The sequence below is a fragment of the Euleptes europaea genome, chromosome 13 (genome assembly GCF_029931775.1).
Source record: "Euleptes europaea isolate rEulEur1 chromosome 13, rEulEur1.hap1, whole genome shotgun sequence".
NCBI classification, from domain to species: Eukaryota; Metazoa; Chordata; class Lepidosauria; order Squamata; family Sphaerodactylidae; genus Euleptes; species Euleptes europaea.
Window position 1 is genome coordinate 36,041,547 of NC_079324.1, and position 22,768 is coordinate 36,064,314.

The following is a 22,768-nucleotide window of genomic DNA, read 5'->3' on the forward strand; positions in this document are numbered from 1 at the left end:
CCTACACATGAACACACGAGGCTGCCTTCTACTGAATCAGACCCTTGGCCCATGGGTGGTTTTGCCTTGGGTTTGCCGCTCTCGAGAGGCACATTTTCCACATCCAAATTCTCAAAACTCTGCATGGGGGCTCATTTTTGAGTGTTGAGGATTCGGATGGGGGGCAAACCCAAGGCAAAACCTCCCGTGCGTAAATGGCAAGTATTGTCTACTCAGACCGGCAGCGGCTCTCCAGGGTCTCAGGCGGCGGCGGGGAGTGGGGGGCGGCAGAAGAGTTCCCCCCCCCGGAGCCAATGGGAGGCGGGGAAAGTTCCCCGGCAGCCAGTCACGGCGGCGGCCCGAGCGGGCCAATCAGCGCGGCGCGGACCCCTCTTGTACTGCGGTGCGCTGCTCCGAGCGGCGCCTGGTTCGCGGCTGGGCTCGGCGCGAGCTGCGGACTCTGGTCTCGAGCGCGCGGCGGGTCCGGGCGGGTCCGGGCGGGCGGGCCGGCTGGGGATGGGTGGCGGCGGGGCGGCGGGGCGCCTTTGCGCGCTGCTCTGGGCGGCCGCCCTGCTGAGCGCCCGGGCGGAGGCGGCTTGCCAGCGCGTCCGCGCCACGTTCCCGGCGGTCCAGCACGGGGCCAAGTGGCTGCCGGAGAGCCCTGGCGCAGGTGAGGAGCGAGAGGCGGGGGTGGGCTGGTCGAGGCGGGGGGTTCCAGGTGGGGTTAACTGCCGGAGTCAGTTTTTTCTAGGGTGGCGAAGAGTTCTGTGCAAGCCGCAGGTCGCCACGGTTACTTAGCGTTGCCAGGGCCGCTGCTGCCGTTAGGCGAACTAGGCGGTCGCCTAGGGCGCAGACCTCAGAGGGGCGCAAAACCGGCCGGAGGGGCACCGCCTAAAACAGATTACTTTCTGGGGGGGGGGGGAGAAAATGCCACTGACAATTAATATTTTTTATTCTACGATGAGTACCACGACAGTGCTATGGAATAGTAGAAAAGGGCAAGAGTCCAGTAGCACCTTAAAGACTAACAAAAATATTTTCTGGTAGGGTAGGAGCTTTCGTGAGCCACAGCTCACTTCTTCACCTGAAGAAGTGAGCTGTGGCTCACGAAAGCTCCTACCCTGCCAGAAAATATTTTTGTTAGTCTTTAAGGTGCTACTGGACTCTTGCCCTTTTCTGCTACTGCAGACAGACTAACACGGCCACCCACAGTGCTATGGAATGTAATTAATCATAACGCCTTATTAAAAAGTTTTGTGCTCTTATTTTTTTCCTACAAGACATCTGTTTTTGAAAATTGGTTAGCAATATGGGGGGGGGCACAAGTCGTTCGCCTTGCCTGGGGCGCACAAAAGCCTGGCCTCGGCCCTGAGCGTCGCCGCCCCTTCCCCTTGTCCCCATGCGAGGCTCCTCGGCGGGCTCCCCTGTAGGCGCTCGTTCCCGTCCGAACGATGGGGACGGGCCGTGGCTCGGTGGTAGAGCATCTGCTTGGCGTGCAGAAGTTCCCAGGTTCAATCCCCGGCATCTCCAGTTCAAGGGACTGGGCCAGTAGGTGATGTGAAAGACCTCGGCCCGAGACCCTGGAGAAGCCGCTGCCGGTCTGAGCAGACACTCCTGACTTTGATGGACCAGGGGTCTGGTTCAGTAGAAGGCAGCTTCGTGTGTGTTCGTGTGTGTGTGTGGCAGAACCGGGACGGGCACCTTTGGAGGGTCGGGTCCAGTGCGCTCTGCTGACTTGGGCAGCGAAGCCAGGCAGCGCTTGGTGTGCAAGACTGTTGAAGCCTGCCTGGAAGTTTCCTGCCCTCCGGTCTCGAGTCCGGCGTGAGCGATGCGACAGCCGTCCAGGAAGGAAGGACGCGCCTCTGGGGAGCGCAGGCGAAACCCCGGCGCCGGGGGCAGGAAGGCGTCAGCGTGAGGCGGTGCCACTTATTATTATTTTTTTTTTATGCCTACTTTCTCTACCACTTAAGGGAGAATCAAACCGGCTTACAATCTCCTTCCCTTCCCCACAACAGACGCCCTGGGAGGTAGGTGGGGCTGAGAGAGAGTGACTAGCCCAAGGTCGCCCAGCTGGCTTCGTGTGTAGGAGTGGGGAAACAAATCCAGTTCACCAGATTAGCTTCCACCGCTCACGTGGAGGAGTGGGGAATCAAACCTGGTTCTCCAGATCAGAGTCCACCACTCCAAACAGCTGCTCTTTACCACTACACCACCTAGAAAGGACCGTGCTTGATCTATCCCAGGTCCGTTTTGTTTAATGTCTTGTTTCTGACCCCGTGCAGCTAGAATGCTTTCAGGCAGGGCACTCAGCTGGATAGCTTTCCTTTGGCTCCTTCATGCAGTGGTATCCTGTGCTTGCATCTGGAGGTTCTATTTGGCTACTGTGGCTTATGGACACTGCTACACGCTAGACTTCCCTGAGCTGTTGAAGCACGTGTTTCCCCTACAGAGGTGCCCTGCGGAGTGAAAGACGTTGCATGCGTTTGGTGTGGAGATACTGAGAAGCTGCAAACCTCCCTGTGTAAACTGTTGAGTGCATGGGCTGGGTTGAATTCGGTGTTTCTGAACAAGGACTGGGATGAGACCCCCTTTGGGAATGGGGTGGTGGTGCCCCGTGCCCAGGCACGTTTGAGGTTCATTTCTCAGATGAGAAGAACGTGAAAGCAGTATGTATGCTGAACAAAGGAACCAGATAAAAGTTTCTGACCTGGGGTGACAGCCAGACAAATTATTTGGAAAAATCAGCCCAGATCTACCACCCCTGATGCTATAGCCTTGTCCTTCCTTCCTTCCTTCCTTCCTTCCTTCCTTCCTTCCTTCCTTCCTTCCTTCCTTCCTTCCTTCCTTCCTTCCTTCCTTCCTTCCTTCCTTCCTTCCTTTTCCCGGCTTCTCGATATTGTCTTTAGAAAAGGAAAAGCAGTACATTTGTGCGGGCGTGTGGTAGATTAGAACATTTGAAAGCTTTCCTCTTACCAATATTTAATCTCTTACTTCAACGCCGCTGTTTGGTCTACAGTCTTTCAACACTGTTTGTCACTCTTGAGAAATCCATATTGCTGTAGAACCTCTGTGTTTGCTTTTCTCTCTCTGTGTGTATGTATATACATAGGAGGGGGGAGTAAGACAGGGAGAGCTAGCTAGCTTTGTTAGTGGAGCTTGGAAGGCCCGGGCAGTTTCCCCCCTCTGCAGCAAGTTTGGGGCTTGTGTGAAGTCAGGCTGGTTTCTTGAAGAAGCAAAAGTCAGGTTGTGTGCCCCAACCCTCTTTACCTGCTATAGGAGGGAGGCTTTTCCTTGCTCAGGAAATAAGTAAATCTCTGCCATGGGGTTCCCAGCAGGCTAAATAAGCGGGCACCACAACTATTGCTCTGGCGTGTGGATCTCCATGTCACCAGGGGGCAGTTACCTTTGAGCTCGTCAGCATTTCATGCCCCATTTCTTGGTAGTAAGCCCCACTGATTTCAATGGGACTATTCTCAAGTGAGGATAGAAAGCATTGGTACTTTAGGAAGGGCTGAACATTTTCCAGGCACAGCTGCTTTTGGGGTTTTCAAAGAGTGTGAATTACTGTGTGGCTTTCTGATGCATAAGGGACTTGCCCTTGGGGCTGACCAGATGGCCTGAGGCCAGGTGATACAGCCTCAGACCTTTTTTTTTTTTTTTTTTTTTTTTGCAGTACAGGGGGAAATGCTACTGGCCTGCTTTACAGGGTTGTTGTAAAATGACTTGCAGTGAAGTATTTTGATATGTTTGTGTGTAATAGAGTGCTCGACTAGGATCCGGGAGACCCAGGTTCAAATTACCATTCTGCCATGGAATCTTGCTGGGTGCCCTAGGGCCAGTCACATACACTCAGACTATCCTACCTCACAGGGTTGTTGTGACAGCAAAATGGGGAGAAAACAACCATTTAACCTACTTTGGGTCCCCATTGGGGAGAAAGGTGGGATATATAAATGAAGTAACAATTCTTTTATAGTGATCCAGCTTTGTCTGTGGGATCCAAATTCAAAGTGTAAATGAAGAGTTCTTGATCTCCCTCTAGCCCGCCCAGTACTTGGGGTGCTGTAGCAGAGGCTGTTTAAGTCTCTTTTGTTTCTTAAAATTATACTTCACCCACAGTATCTAGAAAACAAGGAAAACCTGACTCTCTGCTCTATTTGTGCATGCTGATTGTTGGTTTGGTTGGGAGCGTGGAGTGGGAATCTGTGAAAAGTTTCTCCTCCCCCGCCCCCACTGCTTTCTTCTCAGGAAGAAGGGAAGGGAACCCGCGGATTCTGTGAAATTCTTCCCCACAGGGGAACAATGAATTGTAATGGAGAATTCTTTGATTTCCCAGCAGGAGCTTGCGAAGTCTGTAGGGGGCAATAGCTTTTTCCTAGAGCCTTCACTGTATATACAATTTATGGCACAACAGCCTTGGCAAGTGTGGGGAAGAGATCTAGGGCTTTGTGTGCGAATAGACAGCAAGGTGACAAACATTGCGGGAAAAGTGCTGAGGAGGCTCATCAATATTGTAAGAGCTAAACGATTTGGCTTCTTTGGGGGTGGGGGGAGAGAACTGCAGGCCAACCAAGGCTGCAAAACACATGGGGGTTGTCGTTTTGTTTGGTCTCTGCTTGAATCTCCTTCCATGTGTCTGAGAGGACAGAGGCAACCCTGTAATTTCCAGCTTTTAAAAGTGACCACTCGCATCCCCGCACTCCAGATTGCAAATGCCGGCTTAAAAAAAAAAGCATCTCTAATTAGCTATGAACTGGGTCAGAAATAAAAGCCTTGGTTAGTGTGATTACAAAGCAGAGGTGTGGGTGAGAGAAGGCACTCTTCAGATGGAGGTTCTTAAGAGCAGGCGAGAGTACCTTTTGGGGGCGAAGGCCAACAATTAACCTCACCTGACATCTCCCACCCGCTGACCCTGGAGCCTTCATCATAGGAGCACAGTTGAGAAGTCAGTGGCCCCTGCCTATAGGGGAAGGTTTGCATGTCCTTGGGAGTCTTGAATTTGCCTTGAGAGGTGGGGTTCCTGCTTACAATGCCCAAACCTTTCCCCATTGCCTCTCTGTCACCTATTGTGGTTAGCTGCCAAGGATGGTGGGGCTGCTATATTACTTTAAAATGTTTAATAGCTCATTTGAAGTGCAAGTGTTACCTCCAGAGAGCCAGCTTGGTGTAGTGGTTAAGAGCGGTGGACTCGGATCTGGAGAACTGGGTTTGATTCCCCACTCCTCCACATGAAGTCAGCTGGGTGACCTTGGGCTAGTCACAGCTCTCTTAGCCTCACCTACCTCACAGGATGTATGTTGTGGGGAAGGGAAGGTGATTGTAAGCCGGTTTGATTCTTCCTTAAGTGGTAGAGAAGGTCAGCATATAAAAAACCAACTCTCCTCTTCCTTCCTTTCAGCCTCTCCAGAAAGGTCATAATTTTCCTGGCCACTTTGGAGTACATGTATGCATGTGGTTCAAACTCTGGGGCATTCTGGCTCACAGCTTGTGTGCTTAACTATGAAGGTGCTGCCAACTTGGAAGGCTTTGAGAGGGGAGTAGACATGTTCATGGAGGAGAGGGCTATCCATGGCTACTAGTCAAAATAAATGCTAGTCACGATGCATAACTATTCTCACCAGGATCTGACGAGGATGCCTATTATATTAGGTGCCATGAAACACAGGCAGGTTAATGCTGCTGCAGTCATCTCGTTTGTTGGCTTCCTCAAGGCACCTGGTTGGCCACTGTGTGAGCAGACTGCTGGACTTGATGGACCTTGGTCTGTTCCAGCATGGCCTTTCTTATGTTCTTAATAGGATCAGCCCCCCCCCCCAATAGGATAGGATGTCCTTGCAAGAGTTTGCTCCTCTTCCACCCTATTTAGTGTTGCTGACAGCTCCTTTGTCCAAGGGCTGCTTGGCCTCTGCTAGGTAAGGAAGGGGTGGGCTCTGTGTTTGCTGTCAGAGTCACAGCCGATGTATGGTGACTCTGTTCAAGCTGCTTTTCCTTAGTACATGTATTGGAGAGATGGACAAAAGTTGCTGCATTAACAGCTTATGTTGCCATTCAAGATAAAGGCACTGCCTGGGTGAGAATTTGGCAACCCTATTCTAGAAAGTCCTCCCCATTTCCTTTGTGCTAAAGCCATGAAATAGCTCTTTGGCTCCAGGCAGGCTGTTGTGCAAGAGCTTTGCCACCCTGGGGACGCAAGTAGAGTCTAGACATAACAATCAATTGTAAAATGTGCAAGTATGTCCACACAGTGAAGTCTTTATGAAGGGCTGTCACAAATGTGTTCTCAATGCTCCAGTGCAGACCTAATGGGCCATTAGCTGAGCCCAGGCCTGTTGCTCTCGCGCTGCATGCCTATAAGATACCTGTATAAAATATGTATAATGTCAGGAAGCTTAGATAGGCAGTGTGGTGCCAGAGATGCTGTGTTGGGTTTGGCTGAGGGAGACCCACATTCCTGCTGGACCACAAGTTTAGTGGGGGCTTCGAAGTAGGCTGGGCGGGGAGCGGTTAAAGGGCCTCTGTTTGGAGAAGGCTGCATGTTTATAATCAACTGGAATCACTGCCTTTCATAGGAGGGTAACAAAGTCCAGAAAAAAGTTGCTATCTCCCAAATCAAGACTTGGGAGTGGTCCACAAGCATTCAGAGTAGGTTGTTGTCTCTCGATATCCTTTTTACTTGTACTCCAGAGTGTAGTGTGCTAAGAAAGTGGGCACTCTGACCCTCTCTCGTAGCTCATCCCCCTCCTGCTATTCATAGCCCTGAACATAAATCTCAGATGTCTCTGTGCCAGCAGAATGTATCACTTTGTGATTCTGAAGTTGGCATATGAACGTGTTGCTCTTTGCACCACTTGCTTATTCTGGTGGCAGCAGACTGACATAGCTACCCCCTCTAGAATAATTCCCCCCTGGGTGTTCCACTGGCCTGTTAAATCACCTGTGGCACTCTTAACAGCTTGAAAGATGCAACTGGCAAATATAAAAGGTTACGCCTCTCTTGCCTGGTTACCTGAGGCACTTATTGCTTGCCGGAGGTGAGCTAAGCAGACGGCTGTCACTGCATTGCAAGCAACCTAACCAAAGCTCTAAAGGGAAGGCCTAGATCAGGGGTAGCCAGACCCCAGTGTGTGTTCTGACACTGGCCCACAAGATCATTGTGCTTGGCACTCAGGGCCAGATCTCTGCCTCAGTAGCCAAGGCACGGCCAGCACTTCTGGGGCCAGCAATGCAGGAGAAGGCAACAGGCATAGCTGCCACTTTGCCATCACTTCTCTGACCCACATAGCTACCAGCTGAGTCTACAGCAAGATGCTGGCAGGACCACTGTGGCTTGGCTTGCTCCAAACTTGGCTGGCCTCATCTTTTCCTCTCCCATTATTTGTTGGCACACCAGCATCTTTGCAGGTAGATGTTGCAATTTTTCAGCACAAAAAAAGGTGGTCTGTCCCTGGCCTAGATGCTGATTTCCTGATAGATTAGCACTCCTCCTGAATGATGGATGCTAATAATTTTGTGTGGACGTATAATGGCAGGGCATGGTGTGGGGAACAGGTGCTCTGAAGTTTTGTATTAGGCACCTGTCTGTACCTGCTGGGACAGCCTTGATCCAGGGGTGTAGCTTTCTCGTGTGGGTGGTTTTGGGGATTTGCTTGCTGTCCATGTTGGAAAATACAGAGCGATCTTCCCCCCATGACTGTTGCAATACACCTATTTTGGTGGCATCTCTTATTTATTTTTCTTTTTTTCTACAAAGGTTAATCTGTGTGCACTTGATGTAATCCACTTTGCACATGACGGTTGGTTTGCAAATCCAGTAAATTCTTTGAAGTGGGATTTAAGTGAGCTTGCGCTGAGAATAGCAAATTGGTGGTACAAAGAGAAGCAGCAATGGACACAGTGAGTTAATGTGCAATGGAGCAAAGATTTTTGCACACACTGAGTAAAGTATTATCTCTTTGGCTCTATGCAGACCTAATCCTTTGCCGTGATTAAGGAAAATAGACTGCAGTTAAAGTTACCGGAATATCTAAACTGTAGGTAATGGTTGTTTACAAATTGGGGTGACACAATTGCCCAAAATATGACTTGGATTAATTATGGTTGATGCAGTTCTCCATGCCCTCTGCTTCCAAGGATGGAAGCAGCCTCGTTAGTTTCCCAGACATTTCCTCTGCAGGTGGTGCTTAGCTTGACAAGCTGAACCATGGCTTTATTAAAATCTCAAATGGTACAACCATCTTGCGAACCATGGCAAAATGTGTGCGCACATCAAGCCTTAATTGGTTGCCTTGGTTTTTTTTTTTTTTTTTTAAGGTACAAGCCGTTAACTGATGCAGCTTTTCAGGCAGATTTGCCAGGTCAACCAGAGTGGAGTGGTTTTTCAGTATATTTGGGCATATGGAACTAATTGGGGTGCATGGTACTTATAGCCCTATCTGTGCTAATGGAGAAATTGCAAGATGAGTCCAGTGTGCTTGCACTGAGTTGATCAACTTGAACTGACTCTGTTGTGTAAGAGAAAAAACCCCTTACATTTAATTGGCTTTGAAAAAGAGCATCTAGGAGTCTTATCTGTAGTTTATATACTGTCCATCCTTTGCTCTGTATAGCATGGAGTTGCTCAATTTTTCTACAAGATAAGTTATATATGGCATCCTTGTTCCCTCATTCTGTGTCTTCAAGGAATGGGTTCTGTTGGTGGGAAATGCATTCTGCACATGGTCAGGGTTACTTGACTGTAAGTTGGTGAACCGTTTCCAGGACTCCAGTCCTGCTGAGGAATTACTTGGATGGGTGTGGAGTGTGTGTGTTAATAAATTGATCATCCTGCTTTCTATTCTAAAAGAGGTGTACAGAGACAATCATCTAGGAAAAGTTGAAGGCAGCAGGAAAAGAGGAAGACCCAACAAGAGATGGATTGACTATAAAGGAAGCCACAGCCCTCAGTTTGCAAGACCTGAGCAAGGCTGTTAAAGATAGGACATTTTGGAGGACATGTTTTCATAGTGTTGCAGTAAAACAGGGGTTCGAGGGGGAGAGGGAGACCCAAGATCGTTATCAAGAAAATAGGTATGCATCATGACTAGCATCCAGTTTTACTAATAGCCATGAATAGCCTCTGCTCCATGAACATGTCCACTCCCCTCTTAAAGCTTTCCAAGTTGGCAGCCATCACTACATCCTGGGGCAGGGAGCTCCACAAATCTCTCACCCTCCAGCTTTAGCAGGGAGGCATTCAATACAGGGAAGAGAGAGAAAGCTGGCAAGTCACATTAACTAGTCCTAAAAATGCACAGGTTGGGAGTACTGAGGCAGCTGGCCACGTGCCCAGGACTCCTGGAAGCCTTTGCAGCAATGTTGTAAATTCTAGGAGATGGGCACACAGAATACTCATACCTTGCACTGCAATGTACACCCTAAAAATCAGCCTAGATACCTATAACTCATTCCTACATTGCACTGACCCCAACCAGCTTTTTCACTACTGAAACCGAGGGGATCCCCCTTGGGGATCACAGGATCTGCATGCACAAAAGCCATGTGTGATGGGGGCTGTAGTGAAGAGAATTGGACAAGATGGCACAAAAGAATCTGGCTGGATCCAGCCCATTGCATTTTATCTCATTTGTGTATACTGCTCTGTGTGTGTGTGTCAAGTGCCGTCAAGTTGTTTCTGACTCATGGCAACCCTATTGTGACAGTACCCCAGAGATCTCCCGGTAATAATTGGCTTCCAGACTGCCAGGGAAGGAATTTCTGCCTAGCTACAAGCCTGCTCTGTGCACTGGGTAACTGGGCTAAGAGTCATGGAGTGTCAGAGTGAACGATAAAAAATGATAGGAGAAACTAGATGAAACTGCAACTGTACTGAGTCGCCTTTCTGTCTGTAATACAATCAGATATGCATAACTTGTTGATGTATCGTCATAACTTGAATTTGGATAAATATCTCTTCCCCAGTATAATCGGGACTCAGAGATTTCTGCCCATTAGGGCCTCTGAGTCAGCAGCTGCAAATAAACTGTTCTCTCCCGGATGAGGTGAATATGCCTATTATATTAGGTGCTGCGGAACACAGACAGGGCAATGCTGCTGCAGTTGTCTTGTTTGTGGGCTTCCTAGAAGCACCTGGTTGGCCACTGTGTGAATAGACTGCTGGACTTGATGGATCTTGGTCTGATCCAGCATGGCCGTTATTATGTTCTTAAGGGTCCTCTGACCCACTTGAATGAGGAGTTGGCCGGACTAGTACCTCCTGCTCATGCCAAATGAGTCTGATGGTGTATGCTCTGATCTAGGGTTGCCAGGTCGCTCTTAGCTACCGGCTGGAGATTTTTGCAGAGGAGCCTGAGGAGGGCGGGATTTGGGGAGGGACTTCAATGCCAATTGCCAAAGCAGCCATTTTCTCCAGGTGAACTGATCTCTGTCGGCTGGAAATCAGTTGTACTAGCAGGAGATCTCCAGCTAGTACCTGGAGGTTGGCAACTCTAGTGATCACTGATCCACCAAAGCTGGTGAGCGAAGTAGCTTTTCCCTGTCTTAACAGTTGCAAGAATGAGCTTTTGAGATTGGGGATATTTTGATAAATACAGTTACTTGGTGATGGTCATGCACAGTTGAAACTTCTCCGTATGTTTTTCTGGCCATGCTTTTATTTGCTGAACAATATAATATGTAGCTGTAACGAAAGCAATGACTGGCCGCTTATCCCTCTTGGAACAGGCCCATCCTAGAGATCTCTGCAGAGTAATTACACTTGGATGATCATCTACTTTCCAGCATCGACTACATAAATCTCTGTAATCAGGGAAGCGTCATTCTGGAAGGGCTGTCAGGCTTCCACTTTATTGCTTTTCTCACCGTCTCTTCTTGCTCCCTCCCCCCCCCCGCCCCCTTCATCTGTCATGTTAGAACAGTCATCTGGCTGGCTACTTTTTCTCCCCACTTGCCAGAATGTGTCTGTTTTTAGGCTTCAAACAAGCTTGCTTGCAGGGCTTGGCAGAAAATGAATGCTGTGTAATCTGGTGTAGAAAGCCGGGCTTGGAACTTCCACATGAAATGCACTTTCAGTCTGGAGTTCTAAACCAAAATGAATACTGTTCCCCAGGATAGAGATCTCAATTGGTAGTACCTAGGGATGCTTCAGCAGCAGAAACAAGATTTGCTTGCTTGTACTTCCTGTAGTGATGCTTCTGTTTAAAGTTCTGACTTGAACTAAAGATAAGAGAATATTTCAAATAAAAGTTTGAAGTGGGGTGCTTGTGGTGGAGCGTAGCCAGAGTGTTGGACTAGGATCAGGGAGCCATGGAAGCTTGCTGGGTGACTTAGAGCTACTACCACCCTCAGCCTAACCAACCGAACAGAGTTGTCAGGATTAAATGGAGGCTAGAATGATGTAAGCCACTCTGGGTCTCCACTGGGGAGAATGGTAAGGTGTAAATGAAGTAAATAAACTAAACATTAACCCCAGAAGCAGAGGGCACCAATCTCCCCTTGGCTGCATTAGCCCCTGCTTCAGACGTAAAGGCAGATATACTAGTAAGTTCCTAGTTACTACATAAGTAGAAAGTATATGCCTGACTCTTGACTCAAGCTAGATATTCTGCAACTGTTCTGCAGGATGCATATCTTACGTTGTGGATAGACTTTTGACAACACACCTCCTGCTAGTAAATGTGCTTTTTCTACCCATTCTATGCAATCAATAATCCTGCTGTAAAGGAATGCCACTGATTTTTTTCATTGCAGGATGAAAACGTGACTTGCCCAAGGCTGTGTCACAAGAGAATGTCCGCCAGAAACTTGTGGTCCTTTTGATGTCAATACTTGTCAATACACGAGTAGATCACGAGTAGCCTTAAATTTCAGTTTGGGTAATTTTGTCCTTGGTTGACTGTGTATAAGGCACTGAATTAAAGGTGAAAGGGTCTTCTTCGAGATCTCAGCGGCCAAGAAACCCCCATTTGTCTCAACAATGAAGTTGCAGTTAGAGCTTGCTGCAGAAATGACTGGACTCGGCAATTAGATTTTCTCTCTCTCTTGGCTTCTGTAATGGAGTTGGGTTTCCTGTATCGTCAGTCCCTTCTCTGTAATAGTGGCAAATATAGATGTGCTTTTGGAAAATAGGAAAAGTTAAGCTTTGCTATTTTGTTGTGGAGAAATAAGATTTTCAGAAAGAGAGGTTACTTTAAAGTGCAGTATATATATTTTTTTTAGGAAGCTGAAATTATCGTTGAGTCTGGACAGGCAGTGTGTGTGGTTTTTTTTTTGAGCCAGCACTAATGACGCTGTGGGTCCTTACTTCGTTTTCTATTTAGCTCAGCACGGCAGTTTAAGGTCTTTTAGTTTGCTGGGTAATTGAGTTTTCTGCTCTTAATTATTTCAGGCTTGCAAGTTGCTCTCTTGATAGTAGAGAGAACATGAGCAGAGCCTCCAACTGTAGCAACCTGCTCCAGGCGATCACTTTACACTGTGACCATTTAGGGTTTTCTTCTCTGCCAAGGGATTAATTTTAACAACATCCTGAAGAGCTTTCTTGTGAGTGGTTCCCCCCCACAATAGCTTTAGGAAGTGTAGGTATTTATGTGCCTGATTAAAATATATGGAGGCTGTAGACCCCTATAAATTGGTAATGCTTTCTTTATGGCTGCATATTTGCAAAATCTGTCTCGGATGTTTACACAGTCCCTTGATAGCATCTTAACATTTTATCGGCAATTGCAGATAAAATGTCAAAAGGATCTGGATTCCTTAGTGTACACCTGCCTTGTCTATATTTTCTAAGTGGTAACTTAGAACAAATGGCAAACAATCAAAAGTGCAGTGGGTGTTTTGGGTTTCTTGCCCCAATAACACAAATGTGCGGAATTGAGCCTCTGCTGAATTTGACCTTGCTATACCACCTCTGTTAGTCTCTTGCCATGAAAACCCCAAAAGGGGTCGCTGTAAGTCGGCTGCGACTTGACAGCATTTTACACACACACACCACCTAGCTCAGTAGAGGAGCACAGTCAATGCAAGAACACTTTGCATTATCAATACAAAATAAAAATAAGGGAAGGCAGGTCTTCTAGGGCCTATAAAATAACTTGTTCATGGAAAGTTCTTGAGACAGTTTTAACAGTTTAACAGTAATGCATGGACTCCCCACTCCACCATGGAAGTTTGCTGGATAACCTTGGAGCAGTCACAGGCTCTCAGCCTAACCAACCTGACAGGGTTATTGTGAGGATAAAATTGAGGAGAAAGAAGTAAGCTGCTTTGGGCCCCCACTGCAGAGAAAGGTGAGGTCGAAATGAAGTAAATATAAGTAACAGGTTACATTGTGTCACATAAAGGATGTTGTCGCTGCAGGAATTCTTTGACTAGTTGAATTCAGTGTATTCTAATGTAAAATTGGATGAGTAATCATGTCTTGGACTACGATGTCATTAGTAAAAAGGGATTCCATCTGTGCACTATCTGCAAAAACAGATCAGTTCTGCCCTTCCCTCCCTCTATCCCAGTGGTTCCCAAACTTTTCGGGCCACCACCCCCTTGGTTCAACAAACTCAACCCCAGCGCCCCCTACCTTATCCAACAACACAGTTGCAAGGGCCCACCTCTAACGCCCCCTGCTGCCCCCTTGCCTCTTAGTGCCCCCTAGGTAATTGTACCGCCCCCCAGGGGGTGTTATTGCCCACTTTGGGAACCACTGCTCTATCCCAAAAGGACAGCATACAGCCTTCCTTACTCTGCATCCTGATAGTCATTTAAATAGGACCTTCTCTCCTTGGTGCTGACCATGGTTCTGGATCCTAACATTACTGCTGCATACTCTGCAGGCAGATTGTAAGGCAGCTTGTGACTCTTGGGAGTATGGCAAGATACTTTGACAAGAGGAAGTATCTGATCAAAGTGTGCGTGTTGGGGAGGGAGACGGGGGGGGGGGAGGAGTAGGCAGCCAGCTGGTTAAAGAGATTTCGCCCAGAGTTTCTAGCATGAGTAGAGATGCAGTCTCCAAAGCAATATACAGCTGGAGACTAAACCTGCCCTCCACAGCTAAGCACGTAGCCTCAGATGCCTGGTGGGGAGATCCAGTCAGGGGGCTAGATCACCCCCCCCAGCCTTGTAACAGTAGCTAAGCATTGTGAGAGGTAGTGAGTCAGGTGTTTCATGGCATCCTTGTAATTTGAGCACTCTTCCCCTCATCTGTGCATTCCATTTTCTGTTCTATTAGGCCCTTTCTTTACTGAATGGGAAACTGTATGAATATATTCATGCAGGATCTACATCAGAAGAAGAAGAGTTGGCATATAAAAACCGACTCCCCCCCCCCCTCTTAAGGAAGAATCAAACCGGCTTGCAATCACCTTCCCTTCCCCTCCCCACAACAGACACCCTGTGAGGTAAGTGGGACTGAGAGAGTGTGACTAGCCCAAGGTCACCCAGCTGGCTTCATGTGTAGGAGTGGGGAAACCAACCCAGTTCACCAGATTAGCCTCTATTGCTCATGTGGAGGAGTGGGGAATCAAACCTGGTTCTCCAGATCAGAGTCCACCGCTTTTAACCACTACACCACGCTGGCTTAGCCTTTCTTGGAGGAGGTTGATGAACTTGTGACTTTTCTGTTAGACTCAGGTACCCTTCAGATTCCAGGATATATAAATACATATATTTATGCAATTTTTATTGTGCCTGCTATGTACTGTTCTGTTACATGGTCTATTGTACGCATTATCTTGCTTTTTTGTAATCTGCCTTGAATCTCTGCAAGAAAGGCAGACTATATGTGAAGTAACTAAGGGGGGGGGAATAGGCTTTGCTTTTTTTAGTCTAAAGTTGCAACAGCACTTCCTGTATCATGTATAGGCATGATATAGAGATGTTTGGATGTTGTGAATGTTTGCACAATGGTGGATTTATTTTCTTTATGGCAAAGGTAGTGCATTACATGTGCAAAAAACAGTTGGTTAAATGTCCTGTGAGTTCATAAACGTACCTTTTGTTGTAAAAAGAAATTGTAAAAGGAGATGTAATAAGCTGGTAATGTCATGATTGATTGTCATGAATAGTAATGTTGTATTGTGTGTGTGCACTATGAACTCTAGAAGGTATGTTTGTACTAGTGATAAAAACATCCCGAAATCACTCAAGAGGAGGCGCAACAGCTTGAAACACATATAGGGAACTGAAATTTTTGGAGGACTTAATAGTACCTGCAGCTCTCTAGAATCTCCACTATTGCAGAAAAAGCTATCTTGCCTCTTCCAATGCATGTAATTAATGCAATGTTGTAAAACAAGAGCTAGGAGGGAGGGTTAAGGGTGAATATGTGGCTGTCCAAAGGGCACCTAGCAAGCCGTCAGTTGGAGTCTTACTTCTGCCCTGAGTTTGCTAATTCACAGCTTTGTCCCTTAGCCATCGTACTACATAGTTGTGTCAAATGGGTGTCAATTCCCCTCGAGTCAGCTTGGGTGGGTGGAATTTGGTTGTGTGTTGGGAGAGGCTGTGGTTCAGTAGTAAAATGCATCTGTGTGTGTGTGTGTGTGTGTAAAGTGCCGTCAAGTCGCAGCCGACTTATGACGACCCCTTTTTGGGGTTTTCATGGCAGGAGACTAACAGAGGTGGTTTGCCAGTGCCTTCCTCTGCACAGCAACCCTGGTCTTCCTTGGTGGTCTCCCATCCAAATACTAACCAGGGCTAACCCTGCTTAGCTTCTGAGATCTGACGAGATTAGGCTAGCCTGGGCCATCCAGGTCAGGGCAAAAATGCATCTCTTGCACTGCAAGTCTCTATTGCTGACTACCTTGATTGGCAGACTTTTCTGCCCAAGACTCTGGAGAGCCACTGCTGAAAGAGATTGGATTGTCTTAGGTGGCCCAGTGGTCTCTGGCTTAGTATCCTGCAGGAGTCCCCAACCTTTTTGAACCTTTTAGAATCCTGACGCAGCATGGTGAGCTCTGCCACAAAATGGCTGCCATGGGAGGTGGTTAAATTGTGGAACTCCCTGCCCCAGGATGTGGTGATGGCTTCCAGCTTGGAGGGCTTTATGAGGGGAGTGGACATATTCATGGAGGAGAGGGGTAATCATGGCTATTAGTTAGAATGGATACTAGTCATGCTGCATACCTATTCTCTCTAGTATCAAAAGAGCATGCCTATTATTTTGGGTGCGGTGGAACACAGGCAGGATGGTGCTGCTGCACTTGTCTTGTTAGTGGCTTCCTAGAGGCACCTGGTTGGCCACTGTGTGAACAGACTGCTGGACTTGATGGGCCTTGGTCTGATCCAGCCGGGCCTTTCTTATGTTCTTATGTTCTTATGGAGCCAGCTATACAATGGCTGCCACAGCTTACCATCAGTTACACAGTGAAGATCCCTATGCTGGCAGAAAAAAAATATGCACAGCCAATCAATCTCCAATAGCCCATCAGAAGCTTTGTTGAACAAAAGCCTCAACTGGCCCTACCTGTTTTCTAAAAACACTTGATGGGCATTGGGAAAGGTGTTGGTCGGTACCTTGTTGAGACCCTTGGTATACTGCGTCTGTTCATAGAAAGCACTGCCAGTATTGGGAGCAGAGGCTTGTGTTTAAAAGCAAGTCCTTTTTGGACTGGTAGTAATCAGTCTATCAGCTGTATTAATCTCAACTGGGCACTGTATGACTAAGATGCATGGCATTTGAGCCACAAGCGGGGAGGGTGTCACGAAGGATAAGGCATAACAAATGCCCTGGGCCATGTTCCCTGTGTTCTGGCTTTAATCACCTATTGAGCGTGGTTGGTATATAATTTATATAATTTTAATTAGGTTTTTAAAAACAGATCACTCGGCACTTGACCTGTTTTTTGTTTTTTTGTTGTTGAGCAGCTGCTGCCTCTTCACCTCTCGGCACAATGGGAGGAAATCTTGTCAACTACCCGAGTTGTTTATCCCACAATTGAAATATGGGCTTTTTATATTAAAATGAAATATGGCACAGCAAAATCTAATTGTCTAATAATTCTTTGCACCCTCATCCTTAAAATGTCATGTTTTTCATTACACCCCCTTGGCCTATCTCTGAATACATCCTGGCTGGATGCTGTAAAATACTTTACTGGGGAACTGTTCTTTTGTGCAGGGTTAGGGCAGAGAGAGACCTGAAAAGGAACTGACTGAAGCCATCAAATCCAGAATCCAGTGTTTTTGTCTCCTGTTGCTTTTATTTCTTAATTGTTTGGGATACTTCTGTGTTGCAAGTCTGAACCTTTGCAGCCGATGGAGATTATTACTATTGTCTTAATCATTGACGGCTCTAAAATGTTAAGAGGGATATGCAGAGATCTTGAAGCAATTCTTATAAGAACATAAGAAAGGCCCTGCTGGATCAGACCAAGGCCCATCAAGTCCAACAGTCTGTTCACACAGTGGCCAACCAGGTGCCTCTAGGAAGCCACAAACAAGACGACTGCAGCAGCACCATCCTGCCTGTGTTCCACAGCACCTAAGATAATAGGCATGCTCCTCTGACACTAGAGAGAATAGGTATGCAGCATAACTAGTCCTTCCATCTCAGAGAAGCACCCTGACATGTTACATGGTGTTTACCTTGTTGGGCACCACAGCATAATACTGGGACCACAGAAAGTGTTTGGGTAAGCATAGATGCCTTTCCTTGTGGGAAATTCTTCTTTTAATCACCTATTGATACTCTTCCTGCAGAGTATCACTTGTATGATTTGTGCTGGGGCTGTGGCATAGGTGAGTCTAGACTTGTGGGGTCTTCAGGGTCCCAGAGTTGAGGGATGGTAGCTTGAGCCAAAAGCTGTGGGAGTTGACCACGCAATGGAAGAGGTCAAAAGGCTATGTCAGGGCTTGCAAATCCAAAGGCTTGGTACTAGATTACTGGAGGTGATGCTACGCACACTTATCCCCTTTGTATGCTCAAAAAGAGCAGGCTGGCTTCTGTGTACACAGTTGCCAATGAGGGTTGCCAGGTCCCCCTTGGCCACTGGCAGGGGATTGCGGGAGGTAGAGTTGCCAGATCAGGTTGGGAAACTTCTGGAGATTTGGGGATTTAACTTGGGGAGGGCTGAGATGTCAGTGGGGTACAATGCCAGAGACCCCACCCTCCCTCTGTAGCTTGGAGATGATCTGTAATTCCAGGGGATCCCCAGGTTCCATCTGGAGGCTGGCATCCCTACTGCCAGTCTAGATGCACTTGCTCTGTGTCAACTTATGGGTATGACTAATGTGTGGTCTGATACATGGTGAGGGGCTCTGTTGCTGCTTGCAGAAAGGGTTGGGCTTAGGGGCATCTTTTTCTTGTTCAGCTTTATGCTTCTGTGATGAGAACTGACTTTTTTGAAATGCCTTTGAAGTTAACAAGACCTGGCTTAGAGGTGCTGGGGTCCCTTCGCTGCAGCCAGGCAATGAAAAGATCAACGGAAGCTGGAGTGTAGTTGTCAAAAGGAACTGCAGTGAGGGCAAAGAAGGGATTGCTTCTTGGGACTGACGATGTTAGCACTGTGAGATGTAATGGCTAGAAACGAATTTTTGCTTCCCCCCTCTTAAAAAAGAACCAAATAGCTTTATCTTCCAGTTTCTATTTTAACGGTAAGGGCCATTAAGCAAAAGAATTATCTTAGCTGCAGATGAGGGAGATAACTATCTCTGGAGACCTGAGTCGGATAAAATGTTTGTGTGTGCAGGCAGATTTGATGGCTCACAAGGTCTTTTCTTTCAACACCTGGATGTTAGCAATATGTAGTTTATATAGCAGAACTGGGTTTGCATCCAATTACTCACCCCAAGTGAAACTCAGTGGTGATTTCTCTCCTGTTCTTTGCAGAAAATCTCAGTGACTTTGTATGAAAAGTATTGGCAGGGTGTTGGATTGACTTCGGTAGCCTTGGGGTAGTCTTGCAAATAAGTGCCTGCAGGCTACTATCTCTTAAACTCTTTAGCAGCTTACCTGTCCCCCACACACAGAAGTTAGATTTATGGTGTAACACTGGCTTCCAAAAGGCAGAAAACACAGCTCTTTCCAGCTAGCAGACTCTTCCCAGTTTGGTTGCTTAGAGGCTGTTTTTACTCACCGTAGGTGACCAGGTGAGTGGTTGTTCACAAGTATGCCCTTCAACTGAAGTCTCACCTGTGGGGCTGTAGGAGCACAAACAGAATTTGCAGGATCCAGGCCAGAGAACAGAATCAGAGCCATAGCTCACAACAATAGAAATCGAGAACATGGTGCAATTAAAGAGATTGTACAAGAAATGTGAGACCGAGAAAGGGATCTTGTGAAAGTAGAGGGGAGGGAAGGCTGGCAGTAGCCTTGAGGGAAGAAACCTCAAGTAAGTGAGGGAGATGCAGCATTCTGTTTTGGGGTGTAGCCATACTGGCCATGTTGGTCTGGACAAAACTCAATCTGGCTGCAACCTCTTCCTGCTTCCTCTTGCAGGGCTGCAACCTGAGGGGGCAATGGCAGCCAAATGAAACTTAGCCATGCCTTGCTTAGGGTTAGCAAGAGAAGGCTGGATTAGTTGATATCTGTGAACATCAGAAGCTGTATCCGATCAAGTGAGGCTGTATTTCACTCTTACGTTTGGTTTTTCTTTGGAATGATGAAGACAAATGATCTCCTCCCCTGCTTTTGAGCTCCCTAGTCTGAAGGGTATTTCTGACTTTGCAGCTGTTCTGGTCTGTTTCACCTGTACTGAAGCTTCTTGAATAGTAGTTCTTGACTTTTTAAATGTGCTAGGAGAGATGGAATGAACATAATGAAAGCGCTGTTAGACCATATCAAGGAATTGTCTGGTCCAGCATCTTTGGCTAATGGTGGCCAGCCAGATACTCCTGGCCTTCCAAGAAGTAAGGGCAGCAGTACTTTATCCCCCAGTGGTTTACACTTAGGTACTTAATAGGTTTAAGTTCTCTCTGATGGCTAATACCCATTCATGGACATCTATGTAGTTGCCATCAGACTTGTCTATCTGGAAAACTATCTTGGAGACTTGCTTCTCACTAAGTCTGTTTAGGATTGTGGCTTGAATTTGTTGGTAATTTCATGAGCTTTTCAGCCGTGTCTATTCCATTTTCCTCTGCTACAAGAAAGGGGTTTTGTACCATGCCTCCTGTTATGCTTGATACTCTAGAGGGTTAGTGCAAAAACTCCTGTGAAGCTTGGCTTGCTGCATTGAAGGAAATGTGTCAAATTGTCTCTTATATGTAGTGGGGATAGTTTTGATTTTTCAGCAGGGTGTAGCTCTGCTGGTTGATTTACCACTGCGGCAATATAATTTTCTGTAACTTGATTATTTTACTCCATAAAAAGCAAGTGACTATTTGACATTTTCTTGTGGGAAGCAGGCGCAAAGGGCAGATGGCTTGGTTTGTCTATTAATGGGACTGTTCAGTGAAGTAATGGCAAGGTGTTAGCCAAGGCAGTTTGCTCAAGGTCACTGGATACATTCCTGAATTAGGGGTGTCAACTTCTCTTCCCCCCCTCCCATGGGTCATTGCCTGGATAGAATACTCTGGGAAGCAGGAGACAGGCTTCAGAAAGAATACAGAAGAGCATCCTCTATGAAAGAGTTCAGAAGAGCATGCTCTATGAACTGAAGGTTTTTGCACTCAATCCTGTCTGTTCTCTAGGTATATCATGTGCCTAACAGAAAAGGCAGAATTGGTCGTTAGAGAGAAACAAAAGCCATGAGCTGAATTGTCCGGTCTCCCCTCTGCAGCCTGCCAGCACCAGCCATCCAGAGCCACTTCATGGGTTTCAGACTCGTCTTTGTTTGATGACCAACTCTGTGGTAACCAGATGCCTTCTTGTTTGGACATACAGGGCTTGACTTGCAAGTATGTGTGCCAAAAGTTCCAACGTGCTGCTCCAGGAAAATAGAGGAGAAATACCAAGCCATGGCCCGGTCCAATATGGAACAGCTTCTCCAGTCTGCCAGCATGGAGCTGAAATTCTTCATCATTCAGAATGCAGCAGTCTTCCAAGGTAGGTGGCAGAGTTGATACTTCATCTCTCCTTCAGGGAGGTGAAAGGTGATACTTACGCAGCGCTTGAGAGGTAGACTGCCAGGTAGCTGCATTCCAGATTAAGACTTGCATGTTTTGGAACCTTTTTGGTCAAGGTTTATATGTGTGACTGCATGTGGCTCATGAGCCGTTAAGGGGTGGGTACTGGAACAATCCAGAAGAAGTTCAGTTGGCAGCTTTTAGGGGCTTCACTTTGGTTCTGCTGCACAGCAACGGGATACTGAAGGTCCCCTGAAATAAATGCTCCCCCCTGGAATGCTCCTGTTGCATTCATGGTGGAAAAGCCTGGTGCATGCTGGTTCCTGACAGCCAGTATGATTGGTGAGAAACTGGCTCAGGCTATGTAAAACCTGCTGCTAGAGTGGAGTTCAGAAGCAGAAGTCTCTTTTGGACCAGAGATGCTTGGATCTCTGTAGCAAAGGGGTTGTTGGATTCTCTTTGCATGTCCAGGGTCCTTACTTCAACATCTGATAATGGTTTGCTGCCTCAGACCAAACTGAGCTTTAGTCAGTTGCAAAATGATGCCTCCTTTCTTTTCTTGTTTGGATTGTTAACCCTAACATTCATTCAGCCTTGGGCAAATGACATGTGATTCCAGGAGTGCTACAGTTAACTTAAAGACATATAAGCTACAGTGAATACAAAGCTTTTTCTTCTTCTTCTTTGCTTCCTTATATTAGGAAAGCTTGTGTTTAATGCCTGCATGTGGTTGCATTTGAAGAATGTGTTTACAGTGGTCAATACAACCAACTTGCTAAGCGATTAATGTTCTGCACTTTCTAAACTATATACCTCGGTAGCTTGCAGATTGTTTTTAATGTCCCCAGTTCAATTGTGCAGGTGTTCTGCCTGGAAAGAAACTGCTACCAGGAACAGAATGTGAAGGTGCTTTGTGGCTTGAGCAGTCATGCCTAGCTATTTCCTTGAGTAGACCCTGCAGGGGGGAGAGTGTTGGGAATGAAGGGGTTATTTCTTCTTGTGCGTAATGGAAGGGAGAAGCTTCTGGCTGCAGGGCACCCTCTCTTGCCCGCAGCCAAATGACAGGGGTGCCTCTGCTCATTTGTTCAATGGTTGTCTGATGCCTGGGGGGGGGGGTAAACCAAGCCAGGACTTTCTTCTGAAGCAGGAGAACGGGGTGGGGTGGGGGAAACAATAAAAGTATGTTATTGCCTAGAAGCTTCCCCTGAAACTACTGTTTCTTAATTATACCTCCCCCCCTCCTCTTTATTGCATTACAGAATCAATTGGCCACCTCTTCGGGGAATGGCATCTCACTAGTATATTTTTCACTTTAGCCTGAAGCGGTGTAATATGTTGGTATGGAGACAGGGCCTGGCCACTCATAATGGCCCCCAACCCCCTTTAGAATTCATTTTAATATTTTTCAGTCTGACAGCTCAAGGGACTGCTTGAGTGACAGCCCCAACTCCTGGTCAGATGTTGCTCTGCACAGAATTTAATTTTCTTTCTGCTGAAATTGCATCAGCCTGTTTGCTGATAAAGATCAGGGGGAATCACTTGGCATTTACCAAAAATCTATCCAGGCGTATCTGTTACTGTGTTCACTTAGCAAAGTTTTATTGCATTATTAGAGTTTTAGGCTCTGAGGCTGTTCTTTATTGTACAGGTAAAATATCATTCAAATAAGGGGCTGGGGCAGGAATAACATTTGGGTAGCACCTCTGTCTTGACATACAAAATGTATTAGATGTCTATTTTAAGGTAAGCTTTAAATTGTTCAGTTGTGGGAGCATGTTAAGTTTTGGGTAAAGGTATTAGC

General features: G+C 46.9%; 1 protein-coding gene across 1 annotated transcript in view; it reads left to right on the plus strand.

Moving 5' to 3' along the window:
- The first annotated feature begins 495 nt into the window (after nucleotides 1-495).
- Nucleotides 496-22,768, plus strand: part of GPC3 (glypican 3) — a 299,948-nt gene continuing 277,675 nt past the window's right edge. The window contains exons 1-2 of the mRNA XM_056859209.1: nucleotides 496-649; nucleotides 20,786-20,947. Of these exons, the coding sequence (XP_056715187.1) occupies nucleotides 496-649; nucleotides 20,786-20,947 (316 nt within the window). The remainder of the gene's footprint in view (nucleotides 650-20,785; nucleotides 20,948-22,768) is intronic.